Source organism: Toxorhynchites rutilus, chromosome 2 (genome assembly GCF_029784135.1).
Source record: "Toxorhynchites rutilus septentrionalis strain SRP chromosome 2, ASM2978413v1, whole genome shotgun sequence".
Taxonomy (NCBI): domain Eukaryota; kingdom Metazoa; phylum Arthropoda; class Insecta; order Diptera; family Culicidae; genus Toxorhynchites; species Toxorhynchites rutilus.
In genome coordinates this window covers 175,084,374-175,112,371 of record NC_073745.1, presented here as the reverse complement: position 1 = coordinate 175,112,371, position 27,998 = coordinate 175,084,374, and the positions used below count along the sequence as shown (strand labels likewise).

The window sequence follows — 27,998 nt, the reverse complement described above, 5'->3', positions numbered from 1 at the left end:
ATCCATCAAATTTGGAGCCCTGAAAAGGGCCGTTGATTATATGCTAAGCTAATATAGCACGCTCTCCTCGGATACGATGGGCCAGCTGGATGTCCTTGGGCATGATGTGACGCGTTTTGCATGGATAGCACACACATTGGTATCTTCTAATAAGCCTCCTGCAGCGTCATAACCGCGGAACTTTGGAAGCGCAAGTCGGTTTTGAAGTCCTGAGCAATTCCACGAACCAAATGCTGCAAAGGTAGCTTGCGGATCAGCAATTCGGTCGACTTCTGATAGCGACGAATTTCATGCGAAGTTCCCGGTCGATAGCGATGTGGCTTCTTCACGCTTCCTGCGGCTGATGCGCTTATCCGAGCTGCTTTCGTGGTGCCTTACCACCGAAAGATTAACGAGCTGTCTGCTTAGTCCCGATGAAACGAGTCCTCACGGTGCGAGAGTAGAGTAAGAATTGAACGAAAGCAAGGGAAGTGTCATTTTATAAAACATAAAAGAATCGAATGTAAACCCCACCCTCTTTATTGTATAAGCTTACTGTATACTCACGAATATAATAAGGGTGGGATTTAGATTCTATACTTTTATGGTTTATAAAATGACACTTCCTTTGCTTTCGTTCATTTCTTACTCTACTCTCGCACCGTGAGGACTCGAGCTCGTTAGTCTTTCGCAGACAGCTCGTTAGTCATTCGGTGGTAAGACACACGAAGTCAGCTCGGATAAGCGCACCAGTAGCAGGATAGGTGGAGAAGCCACATCGCTATCGACCGGGAACTTTGCGTGAAATTCATCGCTATCGGAAGTCGACCGAATTGCTGATCCGTAAGCTACCTTTGCAGCATTTGGTTCGTGGAATTGCTCAGGACTTCAAAACCGACTTGCGCTTCCAAAGTTCCGCGGTTATGACGCTGCAGGAGGCTTATTCGAAGATACCAATTTGTGTGCTATCCATGCAAAACGCGTCACATCATGCCCAAGGACATCCAGCTGGCCCATCGTATCCGAGGAGAGCGTGCTATATTAGCTTAGCATATAATCAACGGCCCTTTTCAGGGCTCCAAATTTGATGGATTAGAGTACAGAAAAGTTTTTTACAGGCCGAACTGAAAGGAGCATTTAGCGAAAATCGTGGTTTCGATAATAATTCTTTACCGATAGGTGCCATGGATATGGATTTCCTTATGAAGAATATGAAATACATGACATGATGTAGTGAATATATCCGAAGAAATCACTTTGGTGAAACTGCATTATAAAATTATTTGTGTACGAATGCCGCAATCGATAGTCGACTCTAATTTGCGCTGGGTAATTTCCTCGGAGGACTCGATTCATCCTTTGAGCATTAATAATCTCTTTCTGGCAAAACGATGTGGTATGAATCACATTATTTGAATGATAGAATGAAGAAGTTTCTGCCAATTTCCTTCAACCTCCAAACGTATCTTTCTCCCGTTTGTCGTTTTCGCGTTCGCTAATCCTCTCTCACAACACCCATTTCTAGTTTGAGAAATTGTTGAGTAAACATTGTTTGCTAGTGCGCGTAGAGCGGGAATTCCTAAAGATTCATTGCACCTCTAATAAATTGCCGAAAGACGTGGTCTTACGTTGATCGCACTTGATTGAAAAAATCCAAAACGAAATGTATTTGGTCGAAGCATTATATGAGTAGAAAGCAAATAATCGCTCGAAAATGACTTGATTTTCGCGATGTGAAACATTTTCCGTTTTTCATGTTATGCATCCAATATTGGATACGAAAATTTCCACTGATGGGGAAAAAAATATTCAGAAGCTTTCCTGTTAATTGCGATTGATTGAAAAATAACAAAACCAAATGTATTTGGTTGCAGTGTTATATGGATAGAAAACATTAAAATAAACTATTTCGCATGAATGTATTTTTCAATTCCCAGGGGAACTGGCAGATTATTTTTCAGCAACGATGATAGCAACGAGAATTCCACGCGTGTATGTGTGTGTGTGTATGTGTGGCGGCTGCTCCGATGTTTCAAGCGGAACCGTGGCATCACTCTCCTCCTGATGGATTCCCTTTTGGCCTTAGGTGCACAAACAGGCTCTTGGTGACACCGTTCATCAGCGCATTCATGATAAACGAAATTAGCTTCACAACAACAGCGACAACATGCTCCAATCGCTGTTCAATCATAACTGAGTGGGTTAACGAGCGCCGCTCGCTTATATACCGATTTTTGATTTCAATAGCCTGTTTTGAAAGCAATTTTAAGACTATTGAAACAAGTTTTTGGATGAAAAAGTAACAAGTATATGACGCGTAGACATTTTATCTTTCAAATGAAGTGTTTATCATACCATTTCGTTCAGTTGTTTAAGAGCTATTAACGCTCAAAATCTCGGTCTCCAGCGTAACGCTTTCGTTCTCGAAACTTTGGTTTTACACCCCGGTATAGAAATGAAAGACGTAGTCCTACGTCAATTCAAGCGAAATCTTCAAAAAACACGATTTTTACCGCACTGTACATGTAATGGCCACTTAAATTACACCTGAACGTTGAAAGGTAAGAGTTCTTCTTAAAATAAGTCATATTTGAAATTTAAAAAGACGGGTGGGTAATGTCGGGGACATAACCGGAGTGACGTAGGACTATACAAAGGGGACAGCTTTTGCTAAATATATTTTTTAAATATATTGTTTTATTTTCTTCTCCTACGTGAATACCCACCTATCTACCTGAAAAATAGATTAGTTTACTGTTTACTCTTTTTGAACATGTTGGGGGTTCTGAAAAGAACCTTTTGTGTTGTGTTTTTGCTTTTTTTTTTTACAAACTTTCTCAATTTTTTCTCACTATCTCATAGTTGATTTTTGATTTTTTTCTGAAGGCTTTGTACTTATTAAATATTCAACGCCGGGCATCTTTTGGCGTATACACATATCGTACAATCAAAATGATGGCTGTGACAGGGAATGCATAGGTGGTCATCAGCTCATTCACTATCATATATTTCACTATTGAGCTCATTACCGTACCTTAGACTGTGGTTTCGGAGACGAATGAATTGTAAGATTTGTATCTCCGCAAACAAAGTAAATAGAAATGAAAAAGAACTGAGGTTTTGGAGACGAACTCTACGATCTGTCGAGAATTAAACGAGCTATAAGCGTTCTGAAAAACCAACAGTAAATTAACACAGGATTAAAGTCCTTTGAAATAAGAACAGAGCAGCAGGAAATACATAGCTCATCATGTTGCTCCTTAGTTATGTTTCTATACAATGCAGATGTAACGTCAGTCAATTTTCAACATCAGTTATCAACCTAAGAAAGCAGTTCTTGCTACCGAGAAAATTCGTTAATGCCATCCTGCATCCGAATGTGTTGTAATTTGAAGCCACTTTTAATTCGGAAACCATGCATGGGTTTGTGAAAACTGAATGATCATGATTTAAAAGACTCCAAACCAATAAGTTCAAGAACAAGCATTAACAAAATAAATCAGTTTATATTATATGTCATATTATGTCACTTTAGAATGCATTGGTATTGTGAAAAACTTTTAATAACTCTTCTTTGAAAGGTTTAATGGCCATGAAAAGCGCCGTGTTTTACGGTGGCTGGTTTTGCCACCAAAACAGTCTGTATAAACAAACTTTTTCCTTCTTCTACCTGCTGCCGTTTTGCGATTGCGTTTGCCACTCGCTGAAACTAGTGGTTGCCATCGAACCGAATGTGCTCTGTTCTGTAGGCTGGTTTTCTTATTGTCGTGAGCAGCTTTGCAAGCCAACTCGAGCCAACTCGAGCACAACCACACTAATTTACGGTTTGAAAGAGAATGAGATATTTTTCAGCGGATCCGCGCATTTTGTTCTTTAGCGGTACACGGTCACAGGATAGAGACAAATCGGCAGACTCAGCCAAAGGGGCAAGTCCAACGAGACGAACGAATGAGCGTTAAAAGGCAGCGATGGCAGAAAAATACATTCATTACGATTTGTTCGCTCGTTGGATTCACATGCAGGCTAAAAAGGGTCCTTTTCAGGATCACAAAATTATCTTTAATTTAAAGAGTTTATTGTTTTGTTATCACTCGATATCCCCATCTTGTTCGACTAAACCTTCCTGTTTAACGATTGCGTTTACCACTCGCCACAGCTTTCACAGTTGGAAAATTTCTTCTCTTCCAGCTCGTGACATGTTGTACAGTACATTATATTTAATGCGACGTGCCGAAGCACACCTCAGTGTCGCATTGGAGGCGATTTTAACCTGTAATTGAACATTTGCGATGACAGTGGTACAGTGTCGACTTTCAATGTGGGGTCATAATTTGGATCTCTATGTTTACAAAAATGTCCAACTAAATAAGTCGCATTACATGTCCGTCCAATTAGCTAAATTTCGAACTAATTGTAAATTACTGCACTTTCAATCTGGAAACAATTTAAGAATTGGTGAAAATTGAATAATCTGGAAAGTCCCCAACTATCAATAAGCTCAGAACAACTGCCAAATTCACATACTCATCAGATTCTGGCACACAAATTATGAAAAAATCAATGTGTTTTATTATTATTTTGGATATTATTTTAGAAAGCATTGAACTGTATTTCCTAAACTCTTTTTTGGAAGGTTTAATGGCCCTGAATAGCGCCTTGTTTTATGGAATGGTTCCAATTTAGAAAACTTAGTACTCGTGGTTTTGAAAAAAACCATTTCGAACGTCCTCGATGCCACCTTGTTCTGGATTTGCCACCAAAGCAGTTTGTATAAAGAACAAACTTTTTTCTTCTGCTACCTGCTGCCGTTTTGCGATTGCGTTTGCCACTCGCCACTCGCTGCAACTGCCTGTTGTCTTGATGTCCACCGAACCGAATGTGTTCTGTTCCGAATGCGGGTTTTCTTATTGTCGCGAGCAGCTTTGCCAGCTAACTCGATCACTTCGGCGGCTCAAACTATATAACGCCGACTAGGTGGACTGGTGCACTGGTACTAACGCGCTCGGCCTAGCTACCCTTGCGGGGAACTCCAGATCAACACGGTTCGAGCGGGATTTTGCTTTTCCCTTCACTTTTCCTCCTTTGCCATGTCCAGACTCGGCTGCTTGGGTTGGTTTGTTGATGTGTTGTGATGCGAACTGATGTGGTGTACGGTTTGAATGAGAATGATCGTTACGGCAGCGGAGTGGGAATTTTTAAGCTGACTGGCTGGCTCGAGAATTACGCATGAGTGAGACAGCGACCAATGTTTCGTTCATTTTTTTTCTTTTTCCTTTCCAATCGTGCTTCATTCTATTTCGCTGCTGCTCTGGTTGCCCGTTTTGGTCGGTACGATTTGAGGAGCACAAAATGGACCAATCAAAAATGGGCACATAGTGCATTTGGACAATGCTTGATATTTCACAATTATTCAATTATTTATCTCAAGAAAAATTAAATGTTATTCGTTATGATAGACGCGTAGATATATTTCCTATCAATTGATGCAAAAACCTTTGCGATCTATTGAGAAATGCTCGAGTTATAAGCGTTCCAAATCTTGCATTTTTTCCTACTTGTTCAGTGCCTAGATTTCCATTTCACCCCCTATATCTTCCGGTTAGACGTAGTCCTACGTCAAAAAATTCCAAACTGTAAATAAACGAGTCCAAAATTGTATATAATCGAATCACATATAATCGAGTCTGTATATAATCGAGTCCGACCTGTACCTGGTAAAATCGTGTAGACACTAGAGACATGACATTTGTTCAAACTTTTTACTCATAACGCAAATATATTGAGTTCAATTCTTATTGTTTCAATCAATTTCATTCAGTTCAATTTAATCAATACAAACAAATGATTACTAAGCTAAGGTAGTCCCACGTCAACCTTGCGGTTATATCACAGATATAACCCACCCATTTTTTAGACAATACACATCATCGAAGAACTGTCTACGAGAATCCCCAGATCATTCACGGTACTCGTACGCTTCAAACTAGTTGTTGCTATTTTGTAGTCGAAGACAATCGGCGTTCGTGAGCGACTGAAACAAATCACGCAGCATTTGCTGATAATGACTTCCATTCCGTGCTTTGCCTTGGGGTACTCCGGTATGTATGGGGAACGAGGCGGAGAGTACATCATCAATTTTCACTGAGGAACTGCGCCCAGTAAGGTAAGACAGGATTCATCGGGTCAGCCACTCTGGAAGTCCTATTCTCCTGAACTTTTCAACAGCTAGTATGTGTGGCACTTTGTCAAAAGTTTTGGCGAAGTCAACATAACTAGCGTCGACTTGCTGCTCTTCGTAAAAGCGTTCAACTGCTTCGTCCACTGATCCCATTCCAAGTAATTGCTCCCAATCGACTCGCTGGATTTTCTCATTGAGGGCAATCATGTCACAACGATGAAAATCAAAACGATCAATCTTCTCCTCGGTAAAACTGTGCACAGCATCGAGCCTCAAAACGATCGGCTTGTGATGTCTATCTACATTCAGTAGCGGCAGTAGTGGTTCGAAAATATCTGCACTAGCTTCCCTACCAGTAAAAACCTGATTTGAATGATTTTGATGCTGCAGTCCGGTAACTAACATAGATTCTACTAAAGCCAACACCGGCTCAGTGAATGCATTCATTGGCAAGAAACAGCTCATATCCCCGTTGTAACGTTCGTCTGGGAATTCGGATGTGTATCTCCAAGTAACGTGTACACGTGATCGTGGTCAAAATAGAACTGAGCTCTCATCCTTTATTCAAGATGTATGTCATAGGTAGTCTAATCGTTATAAAAATATATTACTCGAGATATTTATAAAATGGTGGGAAAGATACTACATTCCTCTTCTTGTTCAGTTTTTTTTTTAATTATATATATATATTTCAGGACAATTTTATACTAAATAAAAATAGGACATCAACTGTACATATAACTAGTGTTCTGTGTTTAAATATTCCGATATCTTTTCAATGTTATAATCGCTTAGGTATTCTGGTCGCTTGTGGTTTCGTCTGGGACGCTCCGTGGTGTTCGTATTCGTCTCCTCTTCCAGTTCCAACTGTTTTTCGTCTACCGTTACAAAATCGTCATTGTTTAGATTCGTGTCTTCTGCATTCTTACTTATTTTGTTTTGTCCTTGTGTATCTTGTGTGTTATTCATGTGCGATACGTTTCTGTGAAATATGCGTCCTGACTCTTTTGATTCCAGTGTGAAATCAGCTCCTCTCTTAGCCTTAACCCAGTATTCTTCCGGGTCGAAGTTAGTGGACAGTTTATTTTCTTTAAGAATCCTCTTCACAACCACTGTGTCACCGACTGTAATTTCACTTGGCCTTGCTCCTCGACGTTTGTCTGCATATTCGGTCTCCTTACTCTCATATTGTCTCGATCACGAATTTCTTCAAGGATGATGTCATGCTTCCAAATCATAGAAGTTTATCCTTTAAAACTCTACCAAACATAATTGATGATGGTGCTATTGCTGTCGTAGAGTGTGGAGTTGAGTTATGCATTAGTATAAACATCCACAAGTCCCATTTCCAATCCGTACCTTGGGTTCCCTGAATTATTTTTAGCCTTTTCCCATTGGAACGGTTAATTCGTTCTACTTCGCCATTCGCTTGAGGCCAGTATGGAGTTGTTTTTCGGTGCTCGATTCCAAACTGTGTACATAATTTTTTGCACCTCGGCACTAATGAACTGAGGTCCATTGTCGGTTTTCAATGAGTCGGGCATGCCAAATCGCCAAAATGTTTCATGAAGTAGGTGTTTTGACAGTTAGAGTAGCACATATTTGTTTCATGATGATAACTTCAGTGAATTTGCTACAATAATCAACAAATACTAGTAGATTGTGGCCAGACGGTAGTGGTCCTACGAAATCAGCAGCAATATGTGCCCATGCCCTATTCGGGAGTTCTGTTCGTACTAGAGGCTCTGGCGGATCGGGCATTGAGACTAGTGTACACCCCTTGCATTTTTTCACAAAATCTTTCACATGTTTATCAATGTGAGGCCACCACACTTTTTGTCGGAGGCGCCGCTTCATCACTACAATGCCTGGGTGAGACTCATGCGCAATTTCTATCGTACGAGATTGTAATACTTGAGGGATGACCAATCGATCGCCTCGCAGCAGGATGTTCCCAGATCTACACAATTCGAACCGAACTAGCTTGTATTCCTTCATGCATTCATCCCATGTGTTAGTTTCAAGACTCTGGAAAATAGCCTGAATAGTTTCATCTTTCGAAGATGCATCTTCGACTTCTTCCGAAGAAATTGCTTCTGGAATGTTGGCCTGACCCAGATGATATATATATAGGCTTCTCCGTCCACATCGAAATTTTAACTGCTTGAGTTACAGATAACCTAGAAATGGCGTCCGCGAGGTTTTCTTTTCCCGGTTTATATACGACCTCAAATTTATAGGCTTGTAGGCGCAAAACTCATCTCTCAATTCTAGCACATGGCTTAGACCGTTAATTAAATAAGAAAAGAAGAGGTTTGCAATCTGTGACAAGTATGAACTTTGTACCAAAAAGATATAATCTGAACTTTTCAACTGCCCAAACAATATCCAAAGCTTCTCGCCCTGTCTGGAAATATTTCCGCTCTATTTCTGTAAGAGCCTTGCTTGCAAAGCTTATGATCCGTCTTACTCCGTTCGTATCCTGCTGCAGCAACACTGCACCTATTCCTGTAGGGCTTGCATCGGTTCCGACGATGCTTGTATTTTTTGGGTTGAAATATCCAAGAAAAGTTGCAGAACAAACCGCAGATTTAATTTGTTCGAACGCATGATCATGTACATGATTCTCCAGACTTCAGTAAGTTTTCTTCAGACTTCAGTGACTGTCTTAGAGATGTCGTCTTCCAGCTGAGGAATGAAACGAGCGACACAAGTGATTAAACCCAAATAACTCCGGAGCTCCGAGACATTTGAAGGCTTGCGGAAATTTTCAATAGCTGTGATTCTGCTTTTCGTAGGTCGAATTCCATTGCCTGAAAGTTCGTGACCTAAAAACTCCAAACGATCCACATTATAAACACATTTATCCTTATTCAGAAAGATCTCATATTTTTTAGTCTATCGAGCACAGCATCCAACCTTTCATCATGTTCTTTCTGACTTCGACCGAAAACCATAACATCATCTAGATAGACCACCACTCCATCTAGTCCGGCTTCGATGCATTCAATCACCTTTTGGAAGAGTTCTGGCGCACAGCTTATACCAAACATAAGGCGTTTGTATCTGAACAAACCCTGTTTAGTTATAAACGTTGTTATTTCTCTGGACCGCTTCGAAATTTCTACCTGATGATAAGCGTCCTTTATGTCGACCTTGGAAAATCGAACAACTCCGTTTATTGAACCAAACATCTCCTCGATTATGGGAAGTGGATGATTTTCTCTCAAGACAACTTGATTGGCCCGTCGCATATCGACAGACAAGCGAATCTCCTCGGAATCTTTCAATACCGTAACTATTGGTGACACCCACGCCGATGGCTCTTGTACACGTTCAATAATGTCTTCATCCAATAGATATCTCAGCTTGTGAGCCACTTTTTCTTCTATTGAGAAAGGTACGCGCCTATACGGCTGTTGCATTGGCTTGACGTTTGGATCAATTGGTATCTCAATCAAGATACCTCTCATTTTCGGAAACATAGGGTTATTTTCGCTAATCTCTGCAACTTGAAACCCAATCTTCAACACTTTTAACTTCTTTGCCGTCTCATCACCTAGTAAACACTGTTTACCGTCTTGAGCAATATAAAATACAGCCTCTGTACAGTTACCTCCCGCTTCAATTTTAGCTTTGAACATTCCCATCATCTTCAGTGGATTCTTTGACCCGTATGCCTTAAACAGCCGATCGACTTGAGGTTGATACTTTACTTTTGCACTAGCCGACTTTAATTTTTCCCAAGCTGCAGCATGTACCACATTAGCTGCTGCACCAGAATCAATCGCCATCGGAATCTCTACCCCACCGATCTTGAAGCGAAACACGTTTTGACCCATAATGTAGCAAATATCATCTTCCTTGTACCTTTCATGGTTTTCGCCGTCATCCTTGTAAACGGCTTTGATCCTTTTTGCCGGAGGTGCATGTACTGACTCTTCGTTAGATCGTTTCGTACACCACTTCGCAAAATGCCCTATACGCTTGCATTTCAAACATTGCGCCTGCTTTGCAACACACTCCTGTTGTAATTGCCTTGGATTTGACCAACGGAATTTGTTAATTACTTTGTTAATTTTCCCTGTAGATTTGGTTGTATAGTCTGAGCAGTTTAGTTCCTTGCATTGAGCCTCGACATCTTCGATGGTTTTACCGATGGCCACAACCTCACTTAGAGAACGATCTTTTTCCAAAATTTTCTTCCTTAAAGCCGATGACAAACATTTATAGGCGATTTGATCAATGATCATACATTCAAGGACTGAGCTATGTTCCTGATCAAATTCACAACGGTTGGCCTGCGTTCTCAATCTCATCACGAAATCATTGAAACGTTCCCCATGCTGTTGAGTAATTTGCCGGAAAATATGACGTTCGTAGGTTCGTCTACGAGTCGGTTGGAAATGATCTTCAAGTTTCTCTACGGCTACGTTGTAGTACGGTGGATCAATGGTCACATGGGGAACATCATTCACTCCAGGGAGATTGTGGAAAATGTCTTGAAGATCAACTCCTCCCAAATGCAAAAGCTGGTTACGTTTTTTTCGCTTTTTTTGTCAACTTTTGCATCAAACGGCTTACTGATCTGAACGAATCCATTTTCCTATAAAACATGTGATTCATTTATTACATTTTTTTTGAGACTTCCATTCAGCGAAGCCGTTTTATTTCATCCTGTGGCATTTTCAACATAAACGTGAAATACACAAATAACGGTATCAATCATTCACAGATAATGCCCAAAACGTCATTAATATATATATATATATATATATATATATATATATATATATATATATATATATATATATATATATATATATATATATATATATATATATATATATATATATATATATATATATATATATATATATATATATATATATATATATATATATATACCTACCTGTCTACCTGAAAAATGGATTAGTTTACTGTTTACTCTTTATGAATATGTTGATGGTTCTGAAAAGAGAACCTATATCTGAAAAGAGAATATATATATATATATATATATATATATATATATATATATATATATATATATATATATATATATATATATATATATATATATATATATATATATATATATACCTACCTGTCTACCTGAAAAATGGATTAGTTTACTGTTTACTCTTTATGAATATGTTGATGGTTCTGAAAAGAACCTTTGGTGTTGTGTTTTTGTTATCACTCGATATTCCCATCTTGTTCGGTTAAACCTTCCTGTTTAGCTATTGCGTTTGCCACTCGCCACAGCTTTCACAGTTGGAAAATTTCTTCCCATCCAGCTTGTGACATGTTGTTCAGTAAATTACATTTAATGCGACGTGCCGGAGGAACACTTTGCCACTCACTGAAACTAATTGTTGCCTTGATGAGCGCCGAACCGCTTTGCTCTGTTCTTGATGCGGGTTTTCTGATTGTCGTGAGCAGCTTTGCAAGCCAACTCGAGCACTCCGACGGCCGAAACTCTATAACCGCTGTTAGGTATACTGGTGCTCCGGCACCAATCCGTTCGGCCTAGTTACCCTTGCGGAGCAATCAGTGAATGCGACCAACAGAGAACTGGAGACCTGCACGGTTCGAGTGAGACTTTGCCTTTCCCTTAACTTGTCCTCCTTTGTTACGTCCACGATGCCGATGCCGTACAACCACACGGGTTTACGGTTTGAAAGAAAATAAGATATTTTTTTGGGGTCCGCGTGTTTTATACTCTAGCGGTACACACTCACAGGATAGAGACAAATCGGCAGACTCAGCCAGAGGGGCGAGTCCAACGAGACGAACGAATGAGCGTTAAAAGGGAGCGATGGCAAAAAATACATTCATTACGATTTGTTCGCTCGTTGGATTCACATGCAGGCTAAAAAGGGTCCTTTTCAGGATCACAAAATTATCTTCAATCTAAAGAGTTTATTGTTTTGTTATCACTCGATATCCCCATCTTGTTCGGCTAAACCTTTCTGTTTAGCGATTGCATTTGCCACTCGCCACAGCTTTCACAGTTGGAAAATTTCTTCCCATCCAGCTTGTGACATATTTTACAGTAAATTACATTCAATGCGACGTGCCGAAGCGCCACTCAGTGTCGCATTGGAGGCGATTTCAACCTGTAATTGAACATTTACGATGACAGTGGTACAGTGTCGACTTTCAATGTGGGGTCATAATTTGGATCTCTATGTTTACAAAAATGTCCAACTAAATAAGTCCGTCCAATTAGCTAAATGTCGAACTAATTGTAAATTACTGTACTTTCAATCTGGAAACAATTTAAGAATTGGTGAAAAATGAATAATCAGGAAAGTCCCCAACTATCAATAAGCTCAGAACAACTGCCAAATTCACATACTCATCAGATCCTGGCAAACAAATTATGAAAAAATCAATTTGTGTTTTATTATTATTTTGGATAATGTTTTAGAAAGCATTGAACTGTATCTCCTAAACTCTTTTTTGGAAGGTTTAATGGCCCTGAAAAGCGCCTTGTTTTATGGAATGGTTCCAATTTAGAAAACTTAGTACTCGTGGTTTTGAAAAAAAACCATTTCGAACGCCCTTGATGCCGCCTTGTTCTGGATTTGCCACCAAAGCAGATTGTATAAAGAACAAACTTTTTTCTTCTGCTACCAGCTGCCGTTTTGTGATTGCGTTTGGCACTCGCTACTCGCTGCAACTGCCTGTTGTCTTGATGTCCACCGAACCGAATGTGTTCTGTTCCGAATGCGGGTTTTCTTATCGTCGCGAGCAGCTTTGCCAGCTAACTCGATCACTTCGGCGTCCGAAACTATATAACGACGGCTAGGTGGACTGGTGCACTGGTACTAACGCGCTCGGCCTAGCTACCCTTGCGGGGAACTCCAGATCAACACGGTTCGAGCGGGATTTTGCCTTTCCCTTCACTTTTCTGCTTGGGTTGGTTTGTTGATGTGTTGTGATGCGAACCGATGTGGTGTACGGTTTGAATGAGAATGATCGTTACGGCAGCGGAGCGGGGATTTTTAAGCTGACTGGCTGGCTCGAGAATTACGCATGTGTGAGACAGCGACCAATGTTTCGTTCATTTTTTTCTTTTTCCTTTCCAATCGTGCTTCATTGTATTTCGCTGCTGCTCTGGTTGCCCGTTTTGGTCGGTACGATTTGAGGAGCACAAAATGGACCAATCAAAAATGGGCACATAGTGCATTTTGACAAGGCTTGATATTTCACAATTATTCAATTATTTATCTCAAGAAAAATGAAATGTTATTCGTTATGATAGATGCGTAGATATATTTCCTATCAATTGATGCAAAAACCTTTGCGATCTATTGAGAAATGCTCGAGTTATAAGCGTTCCAAATCTTGTATTTTTTCCTACTTGTTCAGTGCCTGGATTTCCATTTCACCCCCTATATCTTCCGGTTAGACGTAGTCCTACGTCAAAAAGACGGGTGGGTAATGTCGGGGACATAACCGGAGTGACGTAGGACTATACAAAGGGGACAGCTTTTGTTAAATATATATTTTAAATATATTGTTTTATTTTCTTCTCCTACGTGAATACCTACCTATCTACCTGAAAAATGGATTAGTTTACTGTTTACTCTTTATGAATATGTTGATGGTTCTGAAAAGAACCTTCGGTGTTGTGTTTTTGTTATCACTCGATATTCCCATCTTGTTCGGTTAAACCTTCCTGTTTAGCTATTGCGTTTGCCACTCGCCACAGCTTTCACAGTTGGAACATTTTTTCCCATCCAGCTTGGGACATGTTGTTCAGTAAATTACATTTAATGCGACGTGCCGGAGAAACACTTTGCCACTCACTGAAACTAATTGTTGCCTTGATGAGCGCCGAACCGAAGCTGCTCTGTTCTTGATGCGGGTTTTCTGATTGTCGTGAGCAGCTTTGCAAGCCAAATCGAGCACTCCGACGGCCGAAAATCTATAATCGCTGTTAGGTATACTGGTGCTCCGGCACCAATCCGTTCGGCCTAGTTACCCTTGCGGAGCAATCAGTGAATGCGACCAACAGGGAACTGGAGATCTGCAAGGTTCGAGTGAGACTTTGCCTTTCCCTTAACTTGTCCTCCTTTGTTACGTCCACGATGCCGATGCCGTACAACCACACGGGTTTACGGTTTGAAAGAAAATAAGATATTTTTTTGGGGTCCGCGTGTTTTATACTCTAGCGGTGCACACTCACAGGATAGAGACAAATCGGCAGACTCAGCCAGAGGGGCGAGTCCAACGAGACGAACGAATGAGCGTTAAAAGGGGGCGATGGCAAAAAAATACATTCATTACGATTTGTTCGCTCGTTGGATTCACATGCAGGCTAAAAAGGGTCCTTTTCAGGATCACAAAATTATCTTCAATCTAAAGAGTTTATTGTTTTGTTATCACTCGATATTCCCATCTTGTTCGGCTAAACCTTCCTGTTTAGCGATTTATTGCCACTCGCCACAGCTTTCACAGTTGAAAAATTTCTTCCCATCCAGCTTTGTGACATGTTGTACAGTAAATTACATTCAATGCGACGTGCCGAAGCGCCACTCAGTGTCGCATTGGAGGCGATTTTAACCTGTTATTGAACATTTGCGATGACAGTGGTACAGTGTCGACTTTCAATGTGGGGTCATAATTTGGATCTCTATGTTTACAAAAATGTCCAACTAAATAAGTCGCATTACATGTCCGTCCAATTAGCTAAATGTCGAACTAATTGTAAATTACTGTACTTTCAATCTGGAAACAATTCAAGAATTGGTGAAAAATGAATAATCAGGAAAGTCCCCAACTATCAATAAGCTCAGAACAACTGCCAAATTCACATACTCATCAGATCCTGGCAAACAAATGATGAAAAAATCATCAATTATTTGTGTTTTATTATTATTTTGGATAATGTTTTAGAAAGCATTGAACTGTATTTCCTAAACTCTTTTTTGGAAGGTTTAATGGCCCTGAAAAGCGCCTTGTTTTATGGAATGGTTCCAATTTAGAAAACTTAGTACTCGTGGTTTTGAAAAAAACCATTTCGAACGCCCTCGATGCCGCCTTGTTCTGGATTTGCCACCAAGACCAAACTTTTTTCTTCTGCTACCTGCTGCCGTTTTGCGATTGCGTTTGCCACTCGCCACTCGCTGCAACTGCCTGTTATCTTGATGTCCACCGAACCGAATTTGTTCTGTTCCGAATGCGGGTTTTCTTATCGTCGCAAGCAGCTTTGGCAGCTAACTCGATCAATTCGGCGGCCGAAACTATATAACGCCGACTAGGTGGACTGGTGCACTGGTACTAACGCGCTCGGCCTAGCTACCCTTGCGGGGAACTCCAGACCAACGCGATTCGAGCGGGATTTTGCCTTTCCCTTCACTTTTCCTCCTTTGCCATGTCCAGACATGGCTGCTTGGGTTGGTTTGTTGATGTGTTGTGATGCGAACTGATGTGGTGTACGGTTTGAATGAGAATGATCGTTACGGAAGGAAGGAAGGTATTGTATTATAGAGACTTTAAACTTTTGCAGTTAATTCGTCTCTAGCCTTGAGGAATGCCCTTTGAAAACTCTACTCTATTCTACTCCAGCGCTACCACCTCCGCCCTCTTGCCTTGAGAAAGGCACTCGATCCCTCGCCGTCCAGCTCGTCCAGCAACGATGTTGTCCAGTCGGTGTCCACACAAAGAATGATCGTTACGGCAGCGGAGCGGGGATTTTTAAGCTGACTGGCTGGCTCGAGAATTACGCATGTGTGAGACTGCGACCAATGTTTCGTTAATTTTTTTCTTTTTCTTTTCCAATCTTACTTCATTCCATTTCGCTGCTGCTCTGGTTGCCCGTTTTGGTCGGTACGATTTGAGGAGCACAAAATGGACCAATCAAAAATGGGCACATAGTGCATTTTGACAATGCTTGATATTTCACAATTATTCAATTATTTATCTCAAGAAAAATGAAATGTTATTCGTTATGATAGATGCGTAGATATATTTCCTATCAATTGATGCAAAAACCTTTGCGATCTATTGAGAAATGCTCGAGTTATAAGCGTTCGAAAACGAAAGCGTTACGCCGGAGACCGAGATTTTGAGCGTTAATAGTTCCTAAACAACGGAACGAAATGGTATGATAAACACTTCATTCGAAAGATAAAATGTCTACGCGTTATATACTTTTTTACTTTTTCATCCAAAAACTTGTTTCAATAGCCTTAAAATTGCTTTCGAAACAGGCTATTGAAATCACCAATCAGTATATAAACGAGCGCCGCTGTTGTCGCTGTTGTGATGAAGCTAACTTCGTTTATCATGAAAGCGCTGATGAACGGTGTCACCAAGAGCCTATTTGTGCACCTTAGGCCAGAAAGGAATCCATCAGGAGGAGAGTGATGCCACGGTTCCGCTTGAAACATCGGAGCAGCCGCCACACACACATACACGCGCGGAACCCTCGTTGCTATCATCGTTGCTGAAAAATAATCTACCAGTTCTACCCCTACCCCCTGAGAATTGAAAAATACATTCATGCGAAAGAGTTTATTTGAATGTTTTCTATCCATATAACACTGCAACCAAATACATTTGGTTTTGTGATTTTTCAATCAAGTGCGATCAACGTTAGACCATGTCTTTCGGCAATTTATTAGAGGTGCAATGAATCCTAAGAAGGAATTACCGTTCTACGCACACTGGTAAACGATGTTTGCTCAACAATTTCTCAGACGAGAAATGGGTGTTGTGAGAAAGGATGAGCGAACGCAAAAAATATGTAGATTGATTTGATGCAGCGGTTATTTTGTCTATTGAAAATGGAACACAAATCATATCACAATACAAGCAATGTATTATGTATTATACAACTTTCGTGTGATTGCTTTTTTTTGCTGAATATTGTGCCTTCAAGGTTTTCGAAGTCCCCCAGATATTCATTTATTCATTCATTCAGAATTGATTCAAAAGCAACTAAAAACAAATGGTCCCTAAATCAAAGATAATCCTACGTCACCCTTGCGGTTATACCACAGATATAACCCACTTCCTGTTTTTTCCTACTTGTTCAGTGCCTGGATTTCCATTTCACCCCCTATATCTTCCGGTTAGACGTAGTCCTACGTCAAGAAAACCAGCACCAGAAACGCTACGTACTTACGTTCATATAGCTCACATTTCGGATTTCTTTTTTCATTCTAGCATCGTTCTTTCTCTTCTCACTCAAGTTACAAGTACATCATGTAACCGACATTTTCCTCAAAACCATTCCACTGTCACTATCTGCACGTTTTGACGCCATTTTGTTTTCGTCCGCATGTCACCCAATAATATAGGCGGAGAGGAAAAAAAATGCCACTGGATTTTTCACAAAATCACACAATCAGGCTACTTACTACGTTAATACTGCACTTTCCGCTCAATCTCAATTTGCACAGTTGACTTTTTCCAATCTCAGTACGTTAATTACTACGAGAATTCACCCTCGTCGCCAAATGTAACGTTCGTCTGGGAATTCGGATGTGTATCTCCAAGTAACGTGTACACGTGATCGTGGTCAAAATAGAACTGAGCTCTCATCCTTTATTCAAGATGTATGTCATAGGTAGTCTAATCGTTATAAAAATATATTACTCGAGATATTTATAAAATGGTGGGAAAGATACTACACCCGTCATATTGCCAGCATAAATTTGGCAGATTGTAATCGCCTACCACAACCAACTTATCACGATTCCGTGCCGTCGAAGCAATTTGCTGCATACAAGTTGAATGCATCTCGTGAAGCGTGAATTCGGATATCTGCATCCGACGGTGGCGACAAAAATATTAATATCAGTCAACGCAAACCGCTTTTTGTTCCAGTGCGCCGTCTTCAGTGAGAGAAACAGAAGAACATTTAAAATCGGTTTTAACTCCAATCAGTACACCACCACCTCGACGATATTGACTGTTAGCATCATTACGATCGCAACGATAGAGCGTATAACTGTTGATTAGCTTTGAGTCAAGAATATCATTCTTCAGCCACGTTTCGGTAAAGACTATAACGTCATAATCATACGAAGCCAGAGCAACAAAAAGCTCGTTTGTTTTGGTTCCAAGTCCTCTAACGTTCTGATAATATTTAAATATTCAGAGAACGCCGAGCGGGAGAATAAGGAACATGGTGATCAGCTGTGATGAAATTAACGATTCGGATTTGTTTGGATACACGTTTGTTTACCAGAGTGACGGCATTACTATGAGCTGGTCGATGCAGCTGCTGGACGAAAGCTGGTTCGTGGTGTTGATGGTCCGGAGTCAAATTCGCGGAAAACTATTCCCTTCTGCCACGATGAACGTTGAAGGGCCAGATCCTTCAGATGTAGATCAAATCCGACTTTGAACGAAACAAAAGTGAGTTCAGCAAGATTTTTACCTTTAGGAACTAAATTTATCACGTCAACAGTCTCATCGGTGTTGAGATTCTTTTTCAAGAGATCAGCAATTTCATTCACTGGTTCAGGAGAAAAACCGGAAAAATACAAATTGAATTTTTCCTCTCGTGTTGCCAGTGGTACAACAATTTCCGCATCCATTTCTTTCGTGCCTTCGATTTTAACTCGTCCCCATAATGCAAAAGGCGGCGCTTTCGTATGGGATATGATGCTGCAAGCTGCTTGTTAGGGCTCAGTGGTTGTATGTCCGGTATAGCGTTGTGTTGTAAGATAGAGTTTATTTTCCCTGTGTTTAGCTCAAAAGCAACACTTTGTTATGCTTCTCGTTGAAAGTTTGTATCACCGTGTTGATGGATAAAATCGTTTGGCGAAAATTGGCCATCGACATCATTTTGGTGCATCCCATGCACATCCAAAACATATGGGAGGAACCGTTGACCATGTCGCGAACTATAGAGGTCTGGTTAACACATTCAGATGGAACGAAGACTTACAGAAGCCATTGCATACAATTGCACCGGCATCCTGCAGTGATCTGGTGCAAGAGAAACAGATGTTGTTCACCTCCTTTGCATTGTTGATCTCCATTGCGATGTTTGTAAACAATGAATCGGAACGAAGAAATTCTTCAATTATGGTACCAGACAAACAGTTCCCAAGTATAACTCCACCGTGATCCGATGCAGCAGTAATCGATATGTTTGTTGACTTGAGTTAAGTTGACAAAACAGTAGTAGAAACGTAAAAAACACAAATTAGCATAGAACAAATAAAATAACGTCAGATTTGTTTACCTTTTCAGATTGAGACCATCACGGTCTACAATCCACAAAAAAACAATCCAAAAAAAAAAAGTTTGTTGTCACAATCCAAAAAAAAAGAGCATATGCTTGAAAGAGTCAAGAATTCATTCTACAATTTCATTGAAAAGCTGCATCTGACATAAAGCAATTTAGTAAATAGGGCATCGAAATTAATGAAATAGAGGGGAAGAACCATTTGAAACCATTTGTACATTTATCTGACTAGTAGCTAAGTAGCGATAAAACATTTCAATGAACCTGAAATTCGGAAAATATTAAATATCTATTCAATAGTTGATGAAAAGCATCAAGAAAATTTGGAATAAATTGACAGTTCAGGAGAAGGCGCATCATAGTTTGAGGGCTATGCTTCGAATTAGTAAAATTTTGTCAATTTTCACTATCGTTTCATTCAGTTTTCATTTTCGTTTCCTTCCTGGATCAAATGTTATTATTGAAGAATTGTTGAGTTTGTAGAATTGAAGCAGTTGAAGCAAATTTGTGCGATGAGTCCGAACTCGTTTCGGTTTCAAAACCCGATAATTCTTTCTTCAGATATGTCGGCTAAACCGTCACTTGCACCAGTAACAGAACGTTGATTTACTTCAAAACCCTTCTCAACTCGAGCTTGAATATTGTTCGAGGAAAAATAAAACATAGGGCGCGGCCTGATGTGGTAAGCTGGATCTAAATATCGAGATTATAATTTATCAAGTTTGTTAAAATTTATTTTGGTTGAACGCATCACAACACGTGCCTGATGGAGCTATTTCTAAATTAAAATTAAATCGAACAAAATACAATACGATTTCATTTATCGACTCGTTTTCGTATAATTCTAGAGTTATGCTGATGAAGGCCATGAGTTAACTGGAGTGCTCGAACATGTTTACAAAACAATGGAAGATTTTCTCAAAATATGTTTATCGTTAGATTCGGATGAAGAGAAACCTAGAGAGACACATGTACCAAACGAGTAGCAAACTGTTACTAAGCAGCCACATATTGAGTGTAAGTTGTTCAATAGACAAGAATGTTACGTTATGTCGGAGTTTGTAAATATGATTAAATACATATCAAGCTGTGAGAACATCGAAAGAAAACGATCAATTCTAATATAAAACTTTATGATATATCATGATAATTATTTGATACTGCTAATTTGCTTCGTTCTATTGAGTGTTAGTTTCTAGACAGCAAAACAATAAAAGGAAACATTACCTCATATTTTTCGCTGAATTCAAATAAATGACTCATTATTGTTTTGTAGATTTGTAGAAAAAAATGTTTTTATTTTTTTATTCATTTTCATATCCTCTTCGAATTAGATATCAATACGTTGAGTGGCACAAACATCTAATTTGATTTGAAATGGCGTTCAATGTAACATTCGCATAAAACAAATGTGTACTATCTAAACATAGAACAGAACGAAGAAAATATCTTAAATCAAAATAAATGAGAATCAAATAATCATGTGAAATCGCAGTTCATAGGTACATGTAGGTGTGATTGTGAATAATCTAATACAATGTAACTACGTGAATGCATGGTTTATTGAGTATTTCAAAATTCGGCTTCCCTAAACATGGACTGAACATCTATTTTTGATGAATGATGAAGGTTCATTGTGTCTCAGAAAGAGGAGAATACTAACGAAGTATTTGGTGATTATTTATAGCATTCGCAGAAAACAATAAGGTTGTTAAGTAATTAAATCTCATATATTTCAATAATGTGGAGTAACATAGAGAAAGCTATTGCGTACTTCAATTCAGCGAAAAAAATCGTTATTACCAGCTGTGTTAGTTGATTATATACTAACAATAGCTTCAATTTTGTAGGACATTAGATATGTATAGACGAGTGATACGTTTCCAGTAAAAATGAATATAAACATTCATTATCCGATACGATGTAGTAGTAAAAATCTTCATAAAGCTAGAGTGAAAGCTTTTCGATAAGCTCTTGCCTTATATGTACATATAAAAGAACGTTTTAGCATTAGATCAATAGGTTAGCATTAACGAAATTTGTTTATTCTTCCTCGTTCTCTAAATGATTGTAATAAATTTATTTTTAATGTATAAACTAGAACAAAAATTGAATTTAATAAAACATGAATGAATTTGTTAACGTTGTATTATTCATCGAACCTCGACTTTTATTCTCACCTAGATTCTGTAACGATATAATTTTGAAAATGTAACATTTTGTGTGATAGACTCCCTCAATTGATGCGCAAGCGGCAGCATCAGCAAGCGGGCACTTCTTTGTCTCGCTGGCACGGGAACATTTTGTACCATGCATGTGGATTCAAATTTTTCCACTAGACGCTCAATTGTTGATCTGGCAGGAAGATTATGACGACCATAAATTGGACGTAGCGCTCTTAAAGTTGAGACCATTGACTCAGAATTTCGGTAGTAAATTTTGATAATCTCGACTCGTTGTTGGATCGTATATCTGTCCATTATGAAATGGCAAACCTTACTGAAGAGAAATGTCAAGAGAGCGAGAAAAAATATGGCTGTCCCTATCGGTCTACTTTTATAGCGTCCCTACTGATATACCCGTTAATAACAAACAAAAGTTATGAACATTATTTTATGATTATTATTTTTTGACCATGCTCTTATGCAACTCCTTCTAAAACAGATTTCATCGTTAACTTTTGTTCCGTCTGGACCGGGCCGAAATGTATGGGGGGTAAAATGAAAACTCAAACACCGAACATGCAACAAAAAATGAAAGATTTCGAATGCTTATAACTCGAACATTTTTGAAAAGATCGGAAAGATGTTTGCATCAATTGATAGGAAATATTTCTACGCATTTATCACAATTGATGAAATGTTATTTTTCCTGAGATAAGCAATTGAAATGAAACATCAAGCGCTATCTAAACGTCCTAACTGCCGCGTTTTGATTATACCGATTCACGGTTTCCCCAATCAAAACTTCAAATTATTATTTTTTTATTGAAGTAGGACTACGTCTAACCTTTCAATATAGGGGCCCATTTAAATATTTCGATGTAAAAAAGTGTTCAGGTTTTTAACGTTAATACCTCTTTAATTTAACGATGGACTTTGATTCCAAATACACGAATTAATAGAAAATATCATCAGCAATTTTTTTTATGCTCTACATTACTATTTTTCAGTTCATTTAAATCTCAAATTGATGAAAATTGGATGAAAGAAATCCCTACATTTTGTCTGCGCTACCGCAGCAAACAGCATTTCATTACAAGCAACCACAGAAACGGGCGAAACGTAGGGACAAGGTGAAGACGAGTGGGGAACGCAGAACAAATTATGCGTATAGGCGGTCGCTACAACGTAAACTATATGACTATATAACGAAAGCGATTGTGGGGCTTGGCCTCATAACTTGAAGATGTAGAACCCTAGGTTGATCACTTGAAATGTAGTATTATATTATAATGTAAACCAAATTAAGAAATAAAAAGAATTTAAGTGAAAAAAAAAGCTTGGCCTCATCATTCGTTTTTTGACCGTCGTCGCGATAGCTAGTGTCATTCGGTGCAAATAACTCGAAACAACTGCCTTTCTCAAGGCAAATCCGTGCTTATTCAAAGTGTTAACTCGTAATAAACATTTTATTCGCCCTGTGTGATAAAGACAAAACACGTCTGTGCAAGTTTGTACAAGCGCTTGGTGTGATTGTAGTGTTTTATTTCCCGGGAAATAAAAAGAGCAAATTTGCAGTGAGTGCTGGTGTTAGTTTGAAGATGGCATCTGGTCCGGCCTGGGACACATGGCCGCCCACTTTAGCTGAGGATGGTAGGCCCACAGCTCTGGTATGGTATGGTGGCATAGGAATCGGGCAGCCGCAAAATCTTTCACTGTATGCTGCTGACGGGAAGAAAAGGCTTAGCCTTTTTATAGTAGTTAATTAAATGCATGATCTCGTTAAGGAGATAGAAAGCACATCAACAGAAGCGAACGGTTGTAACATCCGTTCATATTGGCCTAAAGCGATGACTCTGCCATCACTAAAATAAAGCTGAGCCGCAGACAACAAAATCTGCCAAATGTCAATTGACAGGGACATTGTAAGCTCTGCGCCAGCTCATCTGGGGGACCCCGCGTCCTTAACAATGGACTGGTTTGAGCAAAGGAGAGGTCGCGTCCATGAATGGGGCAACTGCCGTCGCTCAAAAGGATAGGGCATAATTGTGCTCGGCCTGTCGGCATTGTTCCCTTTTGCCCGTTTTATGTGGTCTTTCTTTCTGTTCGTGACCGTCTCCGGAAGTAGAAGTGCGCGTCGTGTAAAGTAAATGTTTTAATTTAAATATGTAGATAAGTGGAGTTTTCAGTAATGTTAAGTGTTGTTTGTTTATTAGGTTTCGTATTACGTCCACGTCGTTGATAATTGTGGATGTCGTTAGAATTTAAAAAGTATAAAAAGAAAAGGTAATGAGAAAAATGATTCCACGCCACGGTGGTTAACTTCTGTTGGTCAGGTCCGACCAGTGGGCCTTTTCTTTATTATCTACAGTCGAGGACGCAGAAGATCGAAGAGGACACGACAGGAAGAGGCCACGGAAGGGATTATCAGTACCGTTCCAGTTAAGAACCGAAGGCCATCTGATTAGGGAACGGAATTTTCCTCCCACGCACGCCGAAAACCATTAGACCGCAAGTACCGTGTGCTGTAACCCCCCCCCCCCCCCCCCCAAATATATAGAAATCACTACCATTACCTTCAGTGTAATTCCCTTTTAACAAACAGCCCTGAACATACATTCTTTGCCGTTATTCCGGGCTCATAAAGGTAGCCGTCACCCCCTCGTCCGTAGTCGGTTATAGAGAAGGTTTCACCACAGGAGCCTTGGGAACGGTAGCAAGAGAGGCTCCCCACGAGTGATGCGAGTGGCTTTATTTAGGGTAGATAAACGGGAAAGGGTAAACTCCTGGGAAATTGTGGGTTGTGTGGTTCTTCTTGAGTCTGAATCAGCAGTTTGCAACGACGCTGAGCAATCGCGAGCAGAAGGCGTTACGCGGTTTAAAGTATATGCTGCGTGTTCGTGATGCGGGACAGGTAGAAAAACTGCTCGCAATGGAAAAACTTATCGACGGTACGGCGGTTATAGTGGAACGTCATCCCATTCTCAACAAACGGCGCTGTGTTTCATGCCGTGAAATTATTGATGAGACAGAAGAGAATCTCATGAAATGGCTAGGCAAAGAGGGAGTGATTGCCGTTAGACGGATAACTCTCATGGAAAAGGAAGTTGTATCCATCGATGCTTCAAAAGGCGACTTCCTCCTCTCTTTGTTAAAAACTGTGCTGCCTCCCTCGCCTTTCCTGTTCCCATAATTCAAAAGGCGACCTCCCGAGTTTATGGAAAATAGCGGCAATAACTCCGGTTCACAAATGCGGTAATATCCACGAAGTAAGTAACTACCGATCAATCTCAATACTCAGCTGTTTGCCGAAGATACTCGAAAGCATTGTGCATGATGCTTTATACGAGTCCGTGCATCAAGTCATTGCCGAAGAACAACATGGTTTTTGAGACGCGTCCGAGTCGGGGAGGTTTCTTTTAGACTAAAAATAACGACTGATCTTAATGGTTGCTCAATCCAGACTCCTCTATTTTTTCCGTTTTTCGTTTCCTCCACATATCTTCTTGTTCCTTACATCTATTACCTCCTCTTTGAGGTATAATCAAGCCAAAAGGGATTCGAGATAAGCTTTCCTTAACCTAGGCCCTATCTTTACATAAAAATAAACTGTGAGTCATACGATCGTAAAAGCAACAGATTACTTTATTTGTTGGGATCGTGCTGACCTTATCGCAAATGTGTCCCTATCTGAAAACTTAAGACTCATACGATCGTAAAATCAACAGATTAATTTATTTAATTGGGATCGCTCCGACCTAAACTTTTTGCCCCTGCATAAAAATAAACTATGAATCATTCAGGCGTGGCGTATTGATAATTTTGGTTTTTAGGCCCCTACTCAATGAGTTTTTAGAGGAAACTAGATGAGTTTCTACTAAAATTGATTGTAAGGCTTGTTTTTCTGTAATAGTAATAAATGTTTCGCTATCTTTTCTTCCAATTATATAAATGTGTATAATTTCGTCATAATACATTCTTGATTTGTGTAAATATAAATATATTAAAACATATTGTTATTAAAAAAAACAAATCTACCCTTTCCAATAGCATTTTTTTTTTGACGTAGGACTACGTCTAACCGGAAGATATAGGGGGTGAAATGGAAATCTAGGCACTGAACAAATAGGAAAAAATGCAAGATTTGGAACGCTTATAACTCGAGCATTTCTCAATAGATCGCAAAGGTTTTTGCATCAATTGATAGGAAATATATCTACGCATCTATCATAACGAATAACATTTCATTTTTCTTTAGATAAATAATTGAATAATTGTCAAATATCAAGCATTGTCAAAATGCACTATGTGCCCATTTTTGATTGGTCCATTTTGTGCTCCTCATATCGTACCGACCAAAACGGGCAACCAGAGCAGCAGCGAAATAGAATGAAGCACGATTGGAAAGGAAAAAGAAAAAAAAAGAACGAAACATTGGTCGCAGTCTCACACATGCGTAATTCTCGAGCCAGCCAGTCAGCTTAAAAATCCCCGCTCCGCTGCCGTAACGATCATTCTCATTCAAACCGTACACCACATCAGTTCGCATCACAACACATCAACAAACCAAACCAAGCAGCCAAATCTGGACATGGCAAAGGAGGAAAAATTAAGGGAAAGGCAAACCCGCTCGAATCGTGTCGGTCTGGAGTTCCCCGCAAGGGTAGCTAGGCCGAGCGCATTAGTACCAGTGCACCAGTCCACCAAGCCGGCGTTATATAGTTTCGGCCGCCGAAGTGATCGAGTTAGCTGCCAAAGCTGCTCGCGCCGAAAACAAAACCCGCATTCGGAACAGAACACATTCGGTTCGGTGGACATCAAGTCAACTGGCAGTTGCAGCGAGTGGTGAGTGGCAAACGCAATCGCAAAACGGCAGCTGGTAGCAGAAGAAAATAGTTTGTTCTTTATACAATCTGCTTCGGTGGCAAATCCAGAACAAGGCGGCATCGAGGGCGTTCGAAATGGTTTTTTTCAAAACCACGAGTACAAAGTTTTCTAAATTGGAACCATTCCATAAAACAAGGCGCTTATCAGGGCCATTAAACCTTTCAAAAAAGAGTTTACGAAATATAGTTCAATGCTTTCTAAAATAATATCCAAAATAATAATAAAAAACAATTTGATTTTTTCATAATTTGTTTGCCAGGATCTGCTGAGTATGTGAATTTGGCAGTTGTTCTGAGCTTATTGATAGTTGGGGACTTTCCTGATTATTCAATTTACACCAATTCTTAAATTGTTTCCAGATTGAAAGTACAGTAATTAACAATTAGTTCGACATTTAGCTAATTGGACGGACATGTAATGCGACATAATTAGTTGGACATTTTTGTAAACATAGAGATCCAAATTATGACCCCACATTGAAAGTCGACACTGTACCACTGTCATCGCAAATGTTCAATTACAGGTTAAAATCGCCTCCAATGCGACACTGAGTGGTGCTTCGGCACGTCGCATTGAATGTAATTTACTGTACAACATGTCACAAAGCTGGATGGGAAGAAATTTTCCAACTGTGAAAGCTGTGGCGAGTGGCAACAAATCGCTAAACAGGAAGGTTTAGCCGAACAAGATGGGGATATCGAGTGATAACAAAACAATAAACTCTTTAGAATGAAGATAATTTTGTGATCCTGAAAAGGACCCTTTTTAGCCTGCATGTGAATCCAACGAGCGAACAAATCGTAATGAATGTATTTTTTTGCCATCGCTGCCTTTTAACGCTCATTCGTTCGTCTCGTTGGACTCGTCCCTTTGGCTGAGTCTGCCGATTTGTCTCTATCCTGTGAGCGTGTACCGCTAGAGTATAAAGTGCGTGGATCCAAAAAAATATCTCATTTTCTTTCAAACCGTAAACCAGTGTGGTTGTACGGCATCGTTTAGCATCGCATCGCATCACATCATAAAAAGAAAACAAGCAGCAACGTGGACGTGTTGACGTAACAAAGGAGGACAAGTTAAGGGAAAGGCAAAGTCTCACTCGAACCGTGCATGTTTCCAGTTCCCTGTTGGTCGCATTCATTGATTGCTCCGCAAGGGTAACTAGGCCGAACGGATTGGTGCCGGAGCACCAGTATACCTAACAGCGGTTATAGAGTTTCGACCGTCGGAGTGCTCGAGTTGGCTTGCAAAGCTGCTCACGACAATCAGAAAACATGATCAAGAACAGAGCAGCTTCGGTTCGGCGCTCGTCAAGGCAACAACTAGTTTCAGCGAGTGGCAAACGCAATCGCAAAACGGCAGCAGGTAGAAGAAAGACAAAGTTTGTTTATACAGACCGCTTTGGTGGCAAAACCAGCCACCGTAAAACACGGCGCTTTACAGGGCCATTAAACCATTCAAAAAAGAGTTATTAAAAGTTTTTCACAATACCAATGCATTCTAAAGTGACATAATATGACATATAATATAAACTGTTTTGTTTTGTTTATGCTTGTTCTTGAACAGGTTGGGGTTT

General features: G+C 39.8%; 1 protein-coding gene across 6 annotated transcripts in view; it reads left to right on the top strand.

Annotated features, from left to right (window-relative positions):
* The window catches only part of LOC129769992 (dipeptidyl peptidase 4), a 311,477-nt gene that overhangs the window by 269,160 nt on the left and 14,319 nt on the right, over positions 1 to 27,998 (top strand). For 4 of the 6 annotated variants that reach the window (XM_055772549.1, XM_055772550.1, XM_055772551.1 and 1 more), the window contains one exon: positions 20,225 to 21,499. The exons of 1 other annotated variant lie outside the window; for it this stretch is intronic. In XM_055772549.1, the coding sequence (XP_055628524.1) occupies positions 20,225 to 20,362 (138 nt within the window). In that variant the 3' untranslated portion in view covers positions 20,363 to 21,499. Of the gene's footprint in view, positions 1 to 20,224; positions 21,500 to 22,548; positions 22,701 to 27,998 lie in introns of those variants that run through there. One more of the 6 variants, XM_055772554.1, reaches the window with a different exon arrangement.